This window comes from Cyprinodon variegatus, unplaced genomic scaffold, assembly GCF_000732505.1.
Source record: "Cyprinodon variegatus isolate N-32 unplaced genomic scaffold, C_variegatus-1.0 Scaffold723, whole genome shotgun sequence".
NCBI classification, from domain to species: Eukaryota; Metazoa; Chordata; class Actinopteri; order Cyprinodontiformes; family Cyprinodontidae; genus Cyprinodon; species Cyprinodon variegatus.
The window spans coordinates 99,107-119,174 of NW_015151176.1; the positions used below are offsets into that span (position 1 = coordinate 99,107).

The 20,068-nt window shown below is 41.3% G+C and overlaps 1 protein-coding gene across 1 annotated transcript in view; it reads left to right on the forward strand.

Annotated features, from left to right (window-relative positions):
• The first annotated feature begins 9,711 nt into the window (after positions 1 to 9,711).
• The window catches only part of LOC107097771 (pleckstrin homology-like domain family B member 1), a 12,901-nt gene continuing 2,544 nt past the window's right edge, over positions 9,712 to 20,068 (forward strand). Inside the window, exons 1-3 of the mRNA XM_015395054.1 lie at positions 9,712 to 9,823; positions 11,337 to 11,438; positions 16,095 to 16,218. Of these exons, the coding sequence (XP_015250540.1) occupies positions 9,788 to 9,823; positions 11,337 to 11,438; positions 16,095 to 16,218 (262 nt within the window). The 5' untranslated portion in view covers positions 9,712 to 9,787. The remainder of the gene's footprint in view (positions 9,824 to 11,336; positions 11,439 to 16,094; positions 16,219 to 20,068) is intronic.

Consider the following 20,068-nt stretch of genomic DNA (forward strand, 5'->3'; position numbering starts at 1 on the left):
ATGATCTCTCTTTTTCATTTTCATCAGAACTCTGGCTGCAGCATTTTGGATCAGCTGAAGGCTTTTAACTACAGCTTGTGGACTTCCTGATAGTAAAGAATTAAAATAGTCCAGCCTTGAAGCTTTTTCTCTTCACCGGAGGAATCACCTGTTCCACTACAGGTACTTTAGTATGAAACACAGCCTGTTGGGGATGTTTATAACTAAATGTGGCTGTTTGAGGTCTTCAGTGAGGAGACATAAACAGCTTCATTCAGCATCTAAGGATGTTGCTTTTTTTCCATCCCTAAGAACAGGAACCCGTCTCTTCCCTGAACGTCCTCCTGCTGTTCAAACCAGTTTGAACAGGTAAACGCGGCTCCTGCTGTCATCTGGGTGGGATGATCCAGATGTGAGGAAGTCATCACCTCTTCCTCACAAATAGGAATTCTGTAGGTTTCTAACAAAGCTAGTTGTTATGGATGTTGCCTCTGTTAGATTTTATAAATGAATCTGTCAGAACCTAAAAAGAAGAGAGAAAAAACATAAGAACCTTAGAAAATATAAACATCTGACTTTGAAGAACAAAATAAAATAAAAATGCAGCCATAGACAAACAGAGAACAGCACCCTTGCAGATAAAAACCCAAACGCCAGCATCAGACCTCAGACAGCAGGAGTTGAGCTATGAGCTGGAGGGCATAGCAGATAGAAGGACCCTCTGCTTCCTCCCTGATAGTCTCCTCTGTCATCCCTTCCTCTGCCTTCCTTTGTTTCTCTTCATTTCAAAGAGAGAAGTATGCAGGATCACTGAGTCCAGCTGTAGACTGGGTTGTCCACACATTTACTGTTTGTGTTTTTAGATTCTCAGCCTTCATACATTAGTGGTATGCCGGTGTTCTGTCAGATCAGCATACCCCGTCATACCAACATACTCACAGTCGATACCCGTTTATTTCTTTAGTTTTGTACAAAAAATACTCTTTAAACTACCTCAACCAGCGTGTATCCCTTTAGTCATAAAAATCACAAATAATTTAATTACTTCTTTTGCGTGTTTGTTGAAGCATATCTGACCTTAAAATGTTTCTTTGTATAAAACTCAAGCGATACATGCCAAGGTAGTTAAAAGTGCTTTTTCATACAAAATGAAAGGGTTAAATGGGGCTGGCATACGCATATGCAAATCTGCATATTGTCTATGGGTATGCAGGTCTGACGGTTTATGCTGATCTGACAAACCAAATATAACGAGACAGGCTATTGCACAGGGTATTAAATAGTAATATCAATCTGTCTTTAGCATTGATGTTGTCATGATGTATTTAAGAGATCTGACCCAAAATGCAGAGAACCACTCAGAGTAAGAGGGGAAAAGTTAAACAAGTTTATTTGAATGAACCACAGAGGTGAACAGGGTTGGATTCAGGAAACTCAGGGTACTGGTGAACCAGAAGTGGAAGTGGGAAGGGAAGGGAAGTATCGGAGGTTAGTTCAGGGTCCGTGGGAACTTTGAACGATGACCTTGGATAAACAGAGATAACGGGACTCACGTTAGTGGAGAACACTTTCTTCCCAGAATCCAGTGTGGGTTAACCAGAGGGAGTAGCTCGTTGGAGGGCGGACAGGTTAGACTTGGTTTGTTCCTGAGGCACTATGGAGCGGACTGTCACTTGAAATCCAGGAGGTCTTAAACAGAACTTGTGGAGGTTAATCCCCTGCTCAGTGTGAGACTCAAACAATCCTTCCAGGGGAAGAAGGCCAAAAACATCCAGCGTGCAGGATGGCTTCCTGCCGAAAGGCAAAGACAAAAAAAAACACAGTTAGACTCAAAGAAACAAACTCAACTAATCTCAGCTTGGCTAGAGTTCCCAAAACTGGCAAACACTCTGGCATCGAGGTAGGGACAGTCCACCGATTAAGTAGTCCTCAGTAATGAGCCAACCAGCCGCATGTGTGTGAGAGGACCAACGAGAACAGGGCACCACCTGGTGTTGGAGGGAGAGAACAACACAAAAACACAACCCACACAAACTGGATTCCTAACAGTAGTTAGCACCGTTAACACATTACACTCTATGTTCTGTTGGAGGTAGATATTTCCTCCAAGATGTTCCATAGCAGAGAGGTTTTGAAGACTGACAAAGATAAAACAGAGCATGTTTGCTCTCTTTTAGTCAAGTCAGCCTTCTTATTACTTCCCTAAAGTCTCACTCTCTCCTCCCTCAATTAACAGCAGAGACATTTTAAACACATGGTGTTTAAGATGTGGTGGAAATTGTGGAAATGGATAGCTTTTAATCTCCTTCTCCAAATACAGACTTCCACAATGAAGAGTGTTGTAACCTGATAGTACTCAGCTATGGTGCATTCACTGATGGTAAAAAATTTTGGATTTTTGAGTATCCACTGGTCTCTGAGTATTTCTCAGTCAGGGAAAAAAGGTGGTGGTGGAAACGTAACCAGGAACCAAGAATTATCATCCAAAAACAGAAATGTATATTTGGAGAGTATTAAGCTGCAACCATCAAATAATTTTTCTAGTTTTGTTTTGGTTCACAGGAGGGAAGATGGGCCTGCAGGACCACCCTGGGTTCAAGTAATATTAGTTCACCAGAGTTCCTCTCTCAGAGTTGTTTAATACTGGTATTCGGTCAGTACTGTTACTTATTAGAACTACTTCACAGACAGTGAAGACGTAAACAACACAATATAACTTCAATAAAATCAAACTTCTCTGAAATCAAACTCTCTACTTAGAAGGCAACTCTGATTGACAATCAATTGTTCATGCTGTTGTGCAAATGGAAAAGACAACAGGTAGAAATTATTGGCAATTAGAAAAACACTCAAAGGAGTGGTTCTGCAGGTTGGAACCACAGACCACTTCTCAGTACCTTGGCTTTCTAGATGATGTTTTTGTTGCTATTGAATGTAGGTGGTACTTTCACACTCCTGGTTGCATGAGATGGACTCTACAAGTGGCTCAGATAGTGCAGCTCATCCAGGATGGCACATCAAAGGGAGCTGTGGCAAGACAGGTTGCTGTGTCTGTCAGCAGAGCGTCCAGAGGCTGGAGACGCTACCAGGAGACATGGAGGAGGCCCTAGGAGGGCAACCTTTGTGCAAGGAGGAACAGGAGGATCACTGCGAGAGCCCTGCAAAATTATCTCCAGCAGGCCGCAAATGTGCATGTGTCTGCACTGCACAAAGGGTTAAAAATGGACTCCATGAAAATGGTATGAGGGCCTGATGCTCACAGATGGGGGTTGTGCTAACAGCCCAACACCGTGCAGGACGCTTGGCATTTGTCATAGAACACCTGGAATGGCAGATTTGCCAATGGTGCCCTGTGCTCTTTACAGATGAAAGCAGGTCCACACATGACAGACGTAGAGAGAGAGATCTGCTGCCTGCATCATCCTTTAGCATGACCAGTTTGGCAGTGGGTCAGTGATGGTGTGGGGTGGCGTTTCTTTGTAGGGCGGAAAAGCTCTCTATGTGCTCACCAGAGGTAGCATGACTGCCATTAGGTATCGAGATGAGATCCTCAGACCCCTTCTAAGTCCATATGTTGGTACGGTTGGCCCTGGGTTCCTCCTGATGCAGAACAATCCTGGGCCTCATGTGGCTGGAGTGTGTCCGCAGTTCCTGCAAGGTGAAGGCATTGAAGACAACATCCACTGAAGACATGGACTGGCCCGGACTGGCCCGCCCGTTCCACAGGCATTGGATTGACTGAATCTGAGACATCATGTCTAGATCAATCCACCAATGTCACATTACACCACAGACTGTCCAGGAGCTGCCGGATGTCTTTATTTTCCTATAGATGAACAACAGAAAGGCTGTTTCTTCTTCTGATGTGGATTTTCACGAGAAGATCACAAGATCCAACTTACCTCCGGGGTTTGTGTACATGTTAGGCAGAAGCCAAAAAGTGAAAGGGATTTTAAGCGAGATGTCTGGAAGTTGTTTCTTCATGCTTCAAGTATCAAGAAAAACTATTTTCTGTATAGACAAAGTTTTTGTACTGACGCTTTTTTTTAGAGTTCACTCTCCCATTTATTAGGCTGATTTGTTGTTTGTTCTGTTGGTTCATGTCATCTTGCTAAAGGCTAATTTGCCCATTGCAAAACCCATTGAGTACAATAAAGAAAATTATGTCAGGATTGGGACTAATTCTTAATTCCAGAGTAGATGTCAAAACTCAGTGGACAACAATCGGGTTATTTTTTATAGCAATTATAAGGATCATAATTACTAATATTTACATAGAAATGTTAGTATATACAAAAGGCGAGGGTTGCAAACATGTTGCAAATATGTAATTCATATAAGTACTTACTTTAAAAAAACCAGCATGACCCTGAAGAATCAGGCTAACCTGGAAAACAAATTAAAACACTAAATAAAAAGTATTTAGCTTGTTGAAATAAGAATTTAAAAACTTAACCAGAATGAAACCTCTTAGGGGGTCGTTAAAGGGAACAGGAGAGCAGAAGACCTCGCCTAATCAGCCAGGCCAACAATTCCCTTCAATGACACCTCTTTCAGAGACATAGACAGGTATGGGGCTTTGCAGGCTAACAAAGAATCCAAATGACCCCCATTCCAAATGGTTGGACCCGTTAATCCATTTCAATTTTCATGTTTGATAAACAAAAATAAGGCTTTGTTTTTGGTCCACTCTATAAAGCCTTGAACTCAATGCTATTCCTGACATTATGAATTGTAAAACTTCCTGGATGGAAAAGAAACGACTTCATACTTGTAAACAAAGTGCAATGGATTTTTTTTTTAGTTTTTTGGAGTGCTTATTATATATTTAAGCCCATGTAATGCTTTTTTTATAGTGAGCTAATACACTTAGAGCCCATGTTGACATACGAGGCTTAATTAAGACTTTTACATTTTTGTGGCTCCAGACAGATTTTTTTTTTGTCCAATCTGGCTCTTTTTGTTGCTGAAACCTGTTCTAGTCTAACAGTGACCACAGCCTTTTGGATTAAGAACTATAAAAAAAACAAAAGTTAAGGAAATGCAGTGAATGGCTTGAGCTATACGAACACAAAGCACACGATGGACTGTGTCATTACCCGATCCGTACCGGAAGCACGATCCGTACCATCAGCACATTTGCGCGTGCGCAAACAGAATAACTTCCGGTGGCCTTTTTCTTACTTTTTTATTCTTTTGTATTTTTTAGAGTCATGGGTTTCTTTTTGTAATCTTTGTATTTTCGTCAATATTGCATTTTCTAAAAATAAAAAAACAGAAATACATTCAATCGCCTTGTGATAGTTACTTTGACTGCTCTGAGCATGCGCAAATATACGTCACACAGCGTTTATATTTAAATTAGTTTAAATATTTGATTTACTCTGTACTTAACTATGCACTCCAGCAGTACTGATCCGACAATGGATTCATTTGCTACCTTTCGTGACCTGCAGTTTTTCATTGATAAGGGAACATTTCCCGAAAATTTGGATTTTTATTCCAGAAAAATGACGTCAAGCAATACAATGGATTGAATTTAAAAAGCATCCATTTCTTCCAGAAAAGTCTTCAATATTGTCTTTACGATGTAGTTTAGTATTCTTTAATTATTTAAGGATATAAATAAAGTTTTTTCAGTACCGTAATTACATTATTTTTTTTGGCGACCCGGAAGTTATTCTGTTCGCGCAGGCGCAAATGAGCTGATGGTACGGATCGTGCTACCGGTACGGATCGGGTAGCGACAGACTGTGCCCAAACTTAAATACAAAGGATTGTGGGATTCCTTACGGCTCCTAAGCAGCAGATAGAAACATCCACAGCTCCTTATGTTAAAGAACTAACGCGACTGGTGCAAAGTGTTGACCTCCGTACGTTGCGTTCAGTGGTATCATGTCAACTAACGATTATTTTGCAAATTGATTAATCTTATTATTTTTTTGATTAATTGGTTAATAGTCAGATAGCCAAAGGTTCCTTATAGAAAACTTTTTACAGAGTTAAACCAGGTGAAACTAAAACTTTTCTACTTAAGTTCTGGATAGAGCATATTGACAGATGGAAAAGTTGTTTTTTTTTTTACCGTACTTAAATGCAAAAATATTTCTATATTTTCTTACAATCTTGGTATAATTCCTGCTCTAAGTGTGTCGCTCTGCCAGCTAAATGCATGTCTCTGAGTCTCTATACTCCATTTAACGATATATCGATTACTAAATTAGTTGACGATTATTTTAATAATCGACTAATCCGATTAATTGTTTCAGGCATAGTGTAAATTGCCTGATGTTCCCACTTCATGCCGATCGGAGCAGAGCCGTTAGACGTCTATTTTAACTCAGGTTGCTTACCGAGTAGTTTGACCCGAGTCAGTGAGCCGTTCCCACTGCCACTACAAGCCGATTGTTCCCAGGTTTAAACGCAACCGTCGTCCAGAGGGAAACGGCCGGGGCTGTTTACGCTACAGGGGGAGTTTATTGTGAAAGTGTTTGTTAAAGGGATACCAAGCAGCTACTCAAGGTTTCTCTCTGGGATTATTAGCTGCTATTCTGCTGCTGAACCACTGGAGCTTCATAATACAGCCAGGTGTGTTTGCATGGAAGTTTGGTTAACACCTGAGAGGCCCTATCTGCTGACTTCTCCCCCATTATTTCCTAAACTTCTTTCATTCCTAAGAATATTTCCACATTAAGGTCATGAATACTTTGGCTACAGAACGCATCTATTCTGCAGCTTATTTATTCAAACACAGGATCAAACCTGTTTTTTTGGCTGCAGGAAGGTATTTTGAATAAAACCCTTGAGGGTCCAAACCTTTGGAAAGATACTCAGTTTAAGACATGTATTGTTTTTTGGGGTTTTTTTTGTATTGCAAAGATAAAAAGGGGAAGGAAAGTGCATATGACACACCTTTACATTCAGCTGCACAAAGTGGAACATAAAGAAACCGGAGTTTATAGAATGACTGCAAACTAGAAATGTAAAATCTTTGCTTTTTTCATCTTTTCCTTAAATTGTTTAATGATGTTTCTTTAAATTCTGTCTTTGAAACATAAGTTCAGTCATTAAACCACCTGTTAAAGCAGAAAGAAATAATTTAGAAATCCTTTGAAAAATCCAGACTTTTAAATGTATTTATTTATTTATTTTTTAAGATAAAAAATAAATGAGATTCTCTACAGCAGGAAATCCAGCATTAAACAAATCAGGCGCTCTGCATCAGGAGAGGGAAGGGAGGAAAGCTTTTTTTGGTTCGGTGCAGAAAGAAAAGCTGCTGTTTTCTGCCACAGAGCCAGAAAGAAATATTCTTTGGTTAAACGTTGACCAACAGCCATATCCACAGCAATATGGGAAGGAGTTTGTCCTGTAGAACAAAACCAATAACCGTAGAAGTGGGTTGTTGAAGGAAGTGGGTATTATATTCACTGATGTCTAAAAAGTGGCATTTAAAGAGCTTTCTATTGAATGTAGGCGGTTGGTTAAACAGCTGGAGGCCAACAGGATTCATTTGAGAAAAAAGCTGCCTGCAGGCTTCATGGTTTGATCTGCGCCGTTTATTTTTTCTGATTTATTGCTTCCTTTTCATCTGTTTCACAAACAAGCACATGCAAAGCTTCTGTCTCCAAACAGTAGCCTCATTTATACAAAGATAAATGAAAGGGGTCTCTTCCCGAAGCAAAGCTTCTGTCAAAAGATTGAAATCGTTGAATTAAAGCCTAGAAGGAGGAGGAAAAGCAGCTGTGGTTTATAAAACTGACTCTTCTTGTTCAGACTAGTTTTAAACTCGGGTTAAAAGAATCCTGTTCATGAGTGATGGGGGGACAGAGGGAGCTGGATTAAAGGACCGGGGATTTAAATATTATTATACTTTAGTGGTTTTACTGCTCTGCACTTTTTACTTTGATTGTAATAAAATGAGATTAGTTGAGAAAAATGTTTGGCTTCTGCATCCATCGTGAATAAATTCACAGAATAACAAACAAGCTCATTCCTTTTTAAAAATGGATTCAGCTGAAAGATTATTTTGCTTATTGTGTCTAAATGACTGTTTTTTAATTGAACCTACCATGACACTGTTTAAATTAAGCTAATCTACAGTCTTTTAGGGGAGTGGCGGCCTAGTTAGGATATTGAGCTTGGAATCATGAGGTTCTGAGTTCGAGTCCCACAGACTGACACTCTGGGTCCATGAGCAAGACCCTTAACCCCACACTGCTCCCTGGGCGCCCCACAATGGCAGCCCACTGCTCCCCAAGGGGATGGGTTAAATGCAGAGATTGAATTTTGTTGCTCTGTACTTGTGACAGTGTAATGATAATAAAAGCTAAAAAAAAAAAAAGAAAAAGAAAAGAAAATATCGTAAGTAGTTGACTCAGCCATTTTGGAGCCCCAGGCAAATTTTAGCCAAGAGGATCTGCTTCAATCCGTCTTCATGCCCCATTCGGTCCTAAAGGACTGATTATACTCCAAGCAGCAGTGTGTTGCACTGAGCTTGTCACATATTTTTTTGATTTATGGTGTGGTCTGCGCTACGTTATTCCACGCCACAACGCAAGAGGAAAAATCAGGAAATAGCTGTGGGTCTAAATACGGGCCGAGGCGGTGAGGAAGGAACAGAGGATCCAGGTGGAAAAGGGTACGCAGCGTTCTCGCACACCTCGCTCTTCTAACTGGTCCATCTTCACGAGTCAATGGCATTCATACAAACAAAACAAGCCGTTAAGGTACAAAACAGGAAATACGCATAGTGTAGAGCAGATGACCAATCAGAGGCCTCCTGTATGCGGTGATCTACAATTTTGAGGAGGTGCACCAGAGTGTCTGTGGAAGGGGGCGGGGCATTTCTGCATTAACTGTGACACAAACGCAGACGACCTGGTTTCTGAGTCTAAATCAGCCTTAAAGCCTGGTTTAAGTCCCTGTCCTGTTTCTCTGACTGTGACTAACTGGATGTGCTCTCTTCATCCTCTGACATGGGAGCTGGCTCAGAGCTCGTCTGCCTGGCTGTGTGTTTCCTGGACGGGGCCGCCTGTGGAGCTGGTTGACAGTTGCCTTTTGTATCTATGCTTCTTTTTCTATGTCTGCTTCTGTCTCCTTGAACCCCAGTGGGCCTCAGCAGATGGCCGCTCACACTGAGCCTGGTTCTGCTGGAGGTTTCTTCCTGTTAAAAGGGAGTTTTTCCTTTCCACTGTCGCTACAAGCATGCTTAGTGAGAGGAATTGCCTTTGAGTCAATAAGTCGATGGAATCAACTAGTTTTCCTTATATAGAAAACTTTAAATCAATCTGACTGGATGATACTAGTTGTGACTTGTGGCTACATAAATAAACTGAATTGAATCTTTTCTCTTTAACGCCTGCCTTATATCATCTAGTTATATTCTGTCAAGCTTTCTGAATGCTAACAAAACAGTAATTTCACATTGTTGCCTTAAAAGCTGTGTCCTGGATCGACTTTCCAGCCTCCTGAACTTCCTTTACTCATCCCAGCTTGTTCAGTCACTGTTGGCCCGCTGGTATAGATCAATCCTCACTGTGTTCTTCTGCCTTTAAGTTCCTCTTCTCCTCACTCCTCCCTTTTGATCACTGATCACTACCCCCGCCCCCCCCAAAAAATACACCTTGGTCTGTATGTGAGCTTGGAGCTGCCATTCGGGAATGCAGGTCTTGGTTTAGTGGAGCAGGCAACAACAGGTCTGACCTCCTGAGTGGCTCGTTGTTGAAGGTACCGGTGGAAACAGGCAGGAGTCTCTTAGCAGTCCTGGGCGATAAAGTTCACTCTGATAGGATTTATTCAGCTCTCTGCCATGGAGGCCATGTACCTGCTGGACAACTGGAGAAAGGTAAAAACTGTTAACAGAGGTTAACATTACAACTGGGTTTTCTCTTTAATTATTTTTTCCAGCACAGATGTTTGCAGATTAAATTTCAAATATTTCCTTTTGTTTTTTGGGGCTGTTTTTAGTGAATCTCTGCTCGGTGCTTCCTTCAGGCTGACTCCACTGAATATCATTTCACGGTTCTGGTAGAAAAGCAAACATGAGGATATTTGCTGCAGTGTTTAGATATCCTGAGGCCAAAGAACATCAGAAACATTTTTTCTGTCCCAGCTGCAACAACAGTTTACTCGTGCACACATCTCCACAGCGACAGGGATAATTATGGGCTTTCTAACCTCTCCTGCATGCCTAACAACACAGCGGCTCATGCCTCGTCTGATATCTGCAAAAAACATACTGTCACACATTTATACAGAATCCAGTGGTATAAGGATGGTGCTAATAAAGACAGTGATGCTATAAAAAGAGGATAGGTCTTAATGGAAAATCCCAGAGGGACCCCCGGGAAGAAAGGTGGCTCTATGGGGATTTCTTTAAGCAGACAGGCGGATGTTTAGTGAATTTATTAACTTGTGGTGATTTTAAACGTGTGAGTACTTGTTTAAGTTATCCAGTTAGGACCGGTTTGTTGTTTATATACTAACCTCATGAGGACCAACAGGACTTATGGGGTCTGAAGACTGGTCCTAATGTGGCAGACCCCCATTTTTAGCCTTACAGAGTCAGTTTAGAAGAATGGTGTGACTTTAGGTGTAGCTTAGGGTCAATGTCAGCATTTCATAAACACAGTAACTTGATTATAACTCAATTTAAAGTCTATGTATGTATAGAAGTATAAACCTGTGTGTGTTCATGTTTTAACTATCTTATAGGGTCGACTGCTCCTTGTGGGGCCCAATAATGGGACCCTATGAGGGGAATCGTTCCTTTTGGGTCAGGGGTCACATTTACACTGCAAAAATGATCTACAAATGAGTAAAAAAATGCTTAAATTAAGTGTATTTTCCTTTAATTTGAGCAGGTAAATAAGATGATTTGCTAAGGAATGGGTATTTTTACTCTTAAAATAAGATAATTAGATAACATACACTTGAAATGAGCAATTGTTTTTTCTTATCTTGAATATAAATTGTCTTGTTCCATTGGCAAAGTTTTTCATTTGTGTCGTCAATTCAAGAACAAATGCACTAATTTTAAGAAGTACTTAGATTTTATTTTTTGCAGAGCAGGACTAAGGTGTGAATTGATTTTAGGTTGGGGTTAGGGAATAACCTGTAATGGTTAGGGTCAGAGTTAGGCTGTAGGAATCAATGGAAAGACCCCACAAAGATAGAGACACATGTTTGGGTGTGTGTGTGTGTGTGTGTGAGTGTTGGGGGGTGTAATCCGTCTGCCATCTGTTTTCTATCTTTGTGAATCACACCTTGGATGTGAGGGTTTGTAGGCAGACGGGAGAGAAGGGAAACCCCGGTTGGTAGAGTTTGATGTTCATGCTGTCGTCCTTCTTCCTTCCCAGGACCTTCATGTGTCGCAGGAGGCTGTGGACAACTCAGTGGACATGGACCGCCTGAACAGGAACGTGCCTGAGCTCGGACGGCAGACTCACCAGGTGTTACAGGTGAGCGTGTGCTTAAGGAGGAGAAGGAAGAGAGTTCGAAGGCTGTAGCAGAAAGACAGCAGCAACTGATGTCATTTCTGTTGATGTGACAGATTCATGTTGCTCTAACCAGTGGGGAATTTACTATTGGGCAATACTAGGCAGTTGCCTAGGACCCCAAGTTCCTGGGGGCCCCATAAACCTCTGTCTACATGTATGGTTAATATAACTTTTCCTTATTTGTGAACATTAATTATGTTTTTGATAAAAATCCTTTCTCTAAAATGCCATCAGAACGCTGATAATATTTAGTGTGTCTCAGCCCCCCCTTCAGTGTCCACCATATTGGATCAGTCCATTTGCTGCACATGTTCAGAAAGGTCCAAACAGACAGCAGCAAACCATTTGAAAACAAACCATGCAAAGAGCAGTGTTGCCAACTTAGCGCTTTAGTCGCTATATTTAGCCACTTTTCAGACCCCTCTAGCACTTTGATTTCTGAAAAGCTCCTAGCGCCAAATCTAGAGACTTTTTTCTGCTACTGGAGACTTTGGAGACAACATCTAAAAGCAGCGAACTCTGCTCTCCAGAGCGAGTAGATTGGTAACCCCGCCTCCTGCTCTCCTCTATCTTGTCTGCTGTCATGATTCATGCAGCTATTATTTCATCCAAATGAAAAATGGAGAACAGATAAGCAGATCATGGCTTGTCTACAGTGAAAAGAAGGACTGGGTTATTTACTTTGGCCTTTTTGGAAACACAGGAAGGAGCAATCAGCTAAGTGAGCTTAGTGCTTGGAAAAAATCTTTCATTCCTTTAGAGACAGCATGAAAAGTCAGCTGAGTACAAAACATAGAGAGGAAAAGGGACAAAACCTAGAACAGATAATGGATGTCTATTCTATTAACATTTCTCTATCTGTAGAATGGGGCTGTTTTATGTGTCATCTTCTCAATTCAGAGGGCCCCCTGCCTGTCTTTGCCTAGGGCCCCATATTTCCTAAATCTGCCCCTGGTTCTAACTCCCCTAAGATGATAAACACGGTTAACAGCAGTCAGTGTGTGGCTAAGCACCCTGGGTAATCAGACAGACGGCTACAAGGAGGTCTTTGTTTCCCACCTGCTGCCTCCAACAATCCGATTAGACCTTAATGGGAGAAGTCTGTGTGAGGAGTTCTCCTCCTTTACACTAAACTGAAAAAGATTGGCAGGAGAAGTTAGAAGAATGTTGAGGTTAAATATGGCCGAGCAGAGTGACCTCACTTCACCACTTGGGAGCAGCAGCACACAGCAGATAGAAGAGTATGAATCCCAGCGCCTCCCCACTGCTGCCATCACTCCCTCTCAGCCTCCCCAGCATAACTCAGTGATCCTCTTAGGCCTGACCCCCCTTTACTGTTAGACCACCTCAATCAGTTAATCCCAGACAAACACAAACAGCAGGAGAACCAGCCAAGCAACCGGGTCAGTGGTCCAATCGCAATTTGGACACAAACAAACAGAGAAGCTGGGAAGAGGCTAAAAGAAAAAAATGCAGCCAAGTTATGTTTTAAAATGCAAAACTGTGCAGAGATCACATCAGCTGGACCAGGACAGAAACACCAACTGAAAATACCGAAAACATTTGATTTATTAGAGATGAAACCAGCCTGTTGAGACAGACTGGAACCAGTTTCTCCACGTAATAGATGACTAAGGTTATACATTATCACTATATTGCATATATTGCGATATTTTCCCTGCTATCAAAATAAAATGTATAGATAAAAAAGCAACATCTGTTTATATTCATCAGATGATATTGATTGTTCAGTTATTTTGGTGGCCATGTTGCTTGGGTTTTGAGTCAGTCCACATCTTCCACTGTGACTGTCTCAACTATAGATATGGCCGCACAGCGCCATCTGCCATACTGGCGGTGCAAAGGCAGCCCATTTTCCCGCAGTTTTAGGTAAAAATGTTTTGCTTAAAATCGATATTAGGAACTAAAATTTTGATATTATATCAGGAAGCCAAATTTATTTTTTCCACACCCCTATAGAAGACTGTTTTTTTTTATTTATTTATTTAAATAAATTTTTGTTTACATGTGGAGCAGTAGTTTTTGGTGTCGATGAGATGCTGGGTCCTGTATTAATACAACAAGCAGCATAGAATCATTATACCAGATAAATCTGCCATTAAACAGCAGGCTGACATGCTGGACCAGTTCAGTTCATGTACAATGGAGCCTTTTTAATGCTAGAAAAAAGCTGCTTGATTAAATGACATAAAACCTTGTATGTACACCAACACTGAGGGTTATAAAGTCATAAATCTCATATGATGATCTGTGGTTACAGATGGTTACAGTAAAAAAGTTATATACAGATTCTCTTCTGTCAGAATGAAATAGAAAAAAAGGCATTTATTATCCTTAACTTTGCTCACAAATTCTCTTTCGTGTGCAGAAAGCTTAAAAAGCTAAAAAAAAAAATAAAACTTTTTCCATCTGTGGATCTAAAAAGATTTTGAAAAGAAAAATTGGGTTTTATCTTAATGATCAAAGCTACAGCAGTTTCATCAAAACCATCAGTTAAACATATAATACATCCACAAATTGTCTGAAGTGGTGCTGAATAAAAACAATAATTTTACAGTAAACAAAAAAATGTACAGGTAGTATATCAATAACTGTTTTATATATTTTCAGTGGTCCAAAATATATAAATATTTACTTCTGGTTACCGTGCCAACAATGACACAAAATGATTGTGCATCAATAAGAGTAGTAGGATGAAGTGACTTAAGATGAAGCTCAGAAAGGCAATTGGTTAGCATTAGCATTAGCATTAGCATTAGCGGAGCTGGCAACCAGCTTGTAAACAGTAGAAGAAAAAAGCGAGTAAGAAAAACCAGTTGAAACTCGGTGTTCTGTCAGGGCAGCATACAATACGCATTACATTTTTGTTGTAGTTTTATGCATAAAACAACAAAAAAAAAGTCCTTCACTAGGTCTGCTAGACACATTAGCTTTAAAAACAAACATCGCATGTCCGTTTGAAAAGGGTCTTATTGAAGAATAATCTGGATTTTTTTCCCAGAGAATTTAATATTTAAAGGGAGAAGATTCTACAACTCGGCTGACAGGACATGAGGTTTATTTGTTTTCAGTTTGTTTAATATGGGCGAGATGCGGATCATTTTTTAAATTTATTATTTTTACATCACATGAAGAACTACTGAAATTATTTCAGATTTCAATTAAATAGATTCATTAATTCTGCAGTGGAAAAGGAATTACTTTAGGGTTAGGATTAGGATTCACACGATGCTAACAACCTACTGAGCCTACTGGCACAATCTGAAGCCATTCTATGGGACCAAGAGCATGCATATTACTAAGAGCATGCTGGCGTGATGGAGTATGCTGTGCTGTCAGAGCACAGGGAACAATTGGCTGTTAGTGGCAGTGGGAACAGCTCACTGAACCGTGTCTATCCGGGTCAAACGACTCGGCAAGCAACCTGCGTTAAAATCGCCTCAGCTCTGATCAGCACGCTGTGGGAACACCAGGGCCTGGTTTACCGGCTAAGCACCGTACGGATGTCAACACACGGCGCCAGTCGCTTCTTGTCTTAATAGCAGAATCAACTCTGTTTACATTCGATATAAACGGAGCAGCTCTGGTGAGAGGGATTCAGACAGATAATAGAGTGAAACAATAAAGCACACTGACTACGCCCTGGCTTCCTTCCATGTTGCTCTCCATTGTTTACTTTCCTGATTTTTGTCGTACTGGTAAAATCATCAATGCTAAGCCAGCCTGATGATGTCACACCTTACTGGCAGCCACATAGCTGCCAGTGAGGTGTTGGATAAGCTTTTTCAGCCAGTGGTAAGGGAACCAAATGCAGATTGTTAGTGGGTCAACCCATGTTTGAAAAACCCATGCTAACCCTGTAATTTCAGTGTGAAAGAGGCTTAAGAGGGAGAGAGGAGGTAAACTTGTAGCTTAGTAGCTATCAACTTTAAGAAAAATTATTCAGTTTGAAAACTTTACTAACAAACATTTTTGAAAGAAACCTAATCTTCCACAGCGTTTAAAATACATGGACACAACTTTCTGGAAAGGCTGAATTTTATCAAGCTGCGACCCAGTTAACGTGCTCAAAGCATAAAGTTCTTTACTCAGCAGAAAAAAAAACCTAATTTATTCAGTGTTTGAAACCCTTTGCTGGTCTAGCTTTAAATTGCTGTGCTGGGATTAATTCAAACGAAAAGCAAATTCACTGAAAAGCAGAATTGACTTTATGTTCAGGCTGTGCTGACGGCACCTAACGCTAGTTAGCTCTCTAATTGAGGATGGGTGTTGCCATGGCAACCCCCCCCTCCCTTCAAATGTGAGCTTAAGGCAGAGCCTATAATAGGAAGAAAACCCCACTCCCACCCCACCCCCACACCCATACCCTTTGCCTGGTGTGTAAACAGGAAGAAAGTGGGTGGTTTAAATGAAGGGGAGATAAGAAGAGACCCTCTGTGTGTCTCGAATGCACAAGGAAAGCTGTAAATTCTTTAATTAGCTAATTGTATTATCATCATCATCATCATCATCATCATCATCATCATCATCATCATCATCATCATCATCATCATCTTTCTGTTGAAATAATGACATCTTGTCTAATGCTTGTTACAGAGTACTCCACTGGATTTAATTGAGACCGGAAAGGGCCTGAAGTTTCAAGCGGAGCGCCCCCACCTGGTCAGCTTAGGCAGCGGACGACTGAGTACCGCCATCACCTTGCTGCCCCTGCCTGAGGGTGAGCCAGCTGTTTGGACTCTAACCCAACCAAGCACTGGAATTAAAACGGAGAAGACAATTGTGCTTTTATTAATGTACTTCTTACTTTTATTTTGCAAATATTGTTTAAATTGGAAAAGTTGCAACAGATGCGGGGACAGACGGGGACTAATGTCTCCCTCCTGGCCTCCCCATCCATGAACTGTCTTACTCACACCTCTCAGTGTTTATTGTGGAAGCAATAAGATTCACTTTATTTTTCATTGTTTTATAAAGGAGCAATAACCAACTGAAGGCCCTACTGTTTAAATAGTAGAGGAGATTGGTGTTCTGAAAATTCCTAAAAACATTTTAGTCTAAAAAAAATAATTTTTATATCAGGATGGATCTTAAAGTCTAAGCCAATAAAACAATTCACTTATATCTTATTCTCTTCAAAAGGCTCACCTGTGACAACAAACACCAACACTGTATTGGTCGTTGCTTTTTCCAATGTGATGTTAATTAGGAAAAAGAAAATCTATGGATCTTTGGTTTACCTTTAAATTTAAATTGACAGATTTATGGAATAAATTACAAACTCAGTAAGACATGTCAGTTTCAATTAAATTCTAACTTACAAAAGAAAATGAGAAAAATTAATTTACATTCTTATATTGAATGCCCTGCTCTATGCTAACCTTGTAGCTTCAGTGGGTCCTAACTGAAAGTTCCTGATTTTTTTTGGTAATATGCGACAACCAACATCAACTGGATTTTTTCCAATAGTTACGGTAACACCTTTTTCCCTATATTAGAATATATTTTTGAGTTTCAAACATTGTTCTTATTAAATAAGAACCGGAAGTGGAGCAATACTGGGCGACACTGGGTGAAGAGAATGGCAGAGACGTCTTCTGATCACCACCTGGTGCTTAGTTGGACAAGCTGGAAAAGGAGGAAGCCTGTCAGACTCGGCAGTCCCATGTTAGTCACGAGGCTCTTCTTGGAACATCTGGTGGAGCCTTTAGTCAGGAACGTATTCAGCTTCCACCTCCTACAGACCTTCTTTTAGATTTTGGACACATGGACTATGTTGGAATGTCCGCCCTAACCCCTGAATCCCTCAGTCACTGTATAGAGCGGGGACTATATGGTGGACTTTATAGTAAACTCAGTTAACTGACCGTTTGGACAAATGATCACTACTTTTCGCTCCCCTGCTGTTCGCGTAACTCCGCCAACAATGACGAAGTTCCTTAAAATGGAGCTTAGAAATGACAAATGGCTAGCGTTAGCATTAGCATAAGTGGAGATGGCAACCAGTCTATATACAGTACGAAAAAAAAGTGGGTTAGAAAACCCTGTTTAAACTCGGGAACAAGTGGCAGTGGAAACAGCTTGACCTGCTAATTTACATGATATTATTGAACGCAACGTACGGACGTCAACACACCACGCAAGTCGTTTCTGATCTAAATACCAGAATCAACTCTGTTTACATTCCATAAACATGGAGCAGCACTGGTGAGAGGGATTCGGACAGATCACATAGAGCGAAACATTAAAGTAAACTGATTACGCCCTGGCTTCCTTACATGTTGCTCTCCATTGTTTACTTTCCTGATTTCTGTCGTACTGGTGACATCATCCCCACGCTGTGACTGTACCATCTTTGTTGTTAGTCGCCACGGCCACAACAAATCCTATGATGTGTTACCAGGAGAGCTCTCGCAAAGCAATCAGGGACATATCTACTTATCTAGTGACCATCGATGATCAATACTTGGCAAAGTGTAGTGTGCATTTATCATCCATTAGATGCTTGGACACTCATCTAAAATGGCGTAGCCACTATATAGTGCCCTATGTAGGGGATAGAATGGACTTTACGACACAGCCACTGAGCCTGAGTGGACAATGTTGCTCTCTACCTTTTTTGTCCATCCGTAGCTTAGGCCGAAATGTCTGGAGTGTTTGTGCGGTACCTGTTACTGTAGCATTCCCACAAACCCAGTGATAGAAACCGGTAAAAGGGGATGCCATCACGCTGATGAAGGAGACATCATGAACATAATTGGCTCATGGGACCCTTAAAACAGCATGCAGGAATAGTATGCCACTGCCCAGATAGTCACATAGGCAAGAACTCTAGCCTGATAGGAGTTTGAAAAGACCACAGAGAAATCTGTCGGCCCTTAAAGCAATTCTGGCAAACGATCTGGCACTTCATGAGGGCGAAGCAATGCTTTTCTGACACTGTTTGTAGTGACAATGGGGATCTGCTGACCCTAAATGAGGACATTGTTGACAATGGAAATAATATTTTTAGGATTTCCTCAACCTTCATGACACGCCTTCAGTGGCGGAGGAAGAGTTTGGGTGCTTGGAGCAGGGTTCGATCATCAACCAGGCTGAGGTCACTAAATGGTCAAAAAATGTCACAGTGACAAGGCTTAATGGATGAATGAGGTCCTGTGTACCTTAGGTTTATGGATGTTGTTGGGCTGTCATGGCTGACATCTCTGCAACAGTTTGAGGGCAGTGCCCCTGGATTGGCAGACTGGGGTGGGAGGGTGCGTTCCAACTATAGGGGATCACCTCAACCTTGTTGGGAAGGCCTATGCCAGGCTGCTGGAGAAGAGAGGCTGGCTGATTGTCAAACTCTGGCTTCAGGAGGAGCGGTGTGGTTTTCATACCAGCCTGGGACACTGGACTACATCTTCACCTCTGCAAGGTGCCTAAGAGGTTAATGGGAGTTTGCCCAAATGTGTTCTGTGGATGTCTTCCTTGTGGTGTCCTGTTCTACAGAATTGGACGTTTACCAGGGCCTGTCCAGTCTATGTAGAAGCTGAATATGAGGTTGGTCTGCACTGCCTGCATTAAGTCTGACCTGTTCCCAGGGCATGTTGGACTCTGGCAGGGCTGCACCTTGTCACAGGTCCTGTTCAATACCTTTATGGACGGGATTTGGACAGGATAGGCACAGTCAATGGCTTAATGGGGTCTGCTGGCTCCCAACTGCCAAGATTTACAGTGTGCATTGGGGCGGCTCACAGCTGAATGTGAAGCGGCCAGGATAAGAATCAGCTTCTCCGAGTCCAAGGCCATAGTCTCTACTGGAAAAAGGTGGCTTGCCTTCCGCTGGTTGGAGAAGAGCTCCTGCCTCAAGAAGAGGAGTTTGAGTATCTTGGGGTCCTGGAGAAACGAGCGGCAGATCAGTAACTGGATTGGCTGTCTCTATAATGCAAGCTGCAGCAGTCTTGTGTGGTGAAGAGTGAGCTGAGGTAAAAGCCAAAGCTCTTGATTGACAGGTCATTCCAGATGATACGTCACCCATGGCCTTGAAATGTGGATCGAACGAAAGAACGAGATCCTGGATACAAGCGGATCAATTGAAAAAAATGTCAGGTGCTTTTACAAAAATGCTAAAAGTCTTTTCCACCATATAATTTAACCATTGACCATTGATCTGTTTTTTAACATCAGTCCAAAAATTATTTAACTACTCCGGCCTCATCCAATTAGACATGTCTAATTACATAACCCAATAAATGCACTAAAGAGGAGATAGAAACACATTTATCGAATAAGTTCAGACGTAGTGAATCTTTACATGACTTATTGACTGTTTCTGCTGCCGGTGTCCTTAAATCCAGCATTGAATAGTTAAATACATACTTCTTTTGACATCATAGGATGGCATGATGCACAGCAAATACTAGCTGACATGATAAAGGGAAGTACAACTTTCCTGACTGTACCATATTTAATAAAACTTTGCTCCATACCTGACCTTTGTGTCATAATTTCATCAAGAGCTCGGACCCACATGCAGAAAAACCAATTCAGAGAGACCAGGGAAAAAGTTTAACAGGTTTATTGAGGAG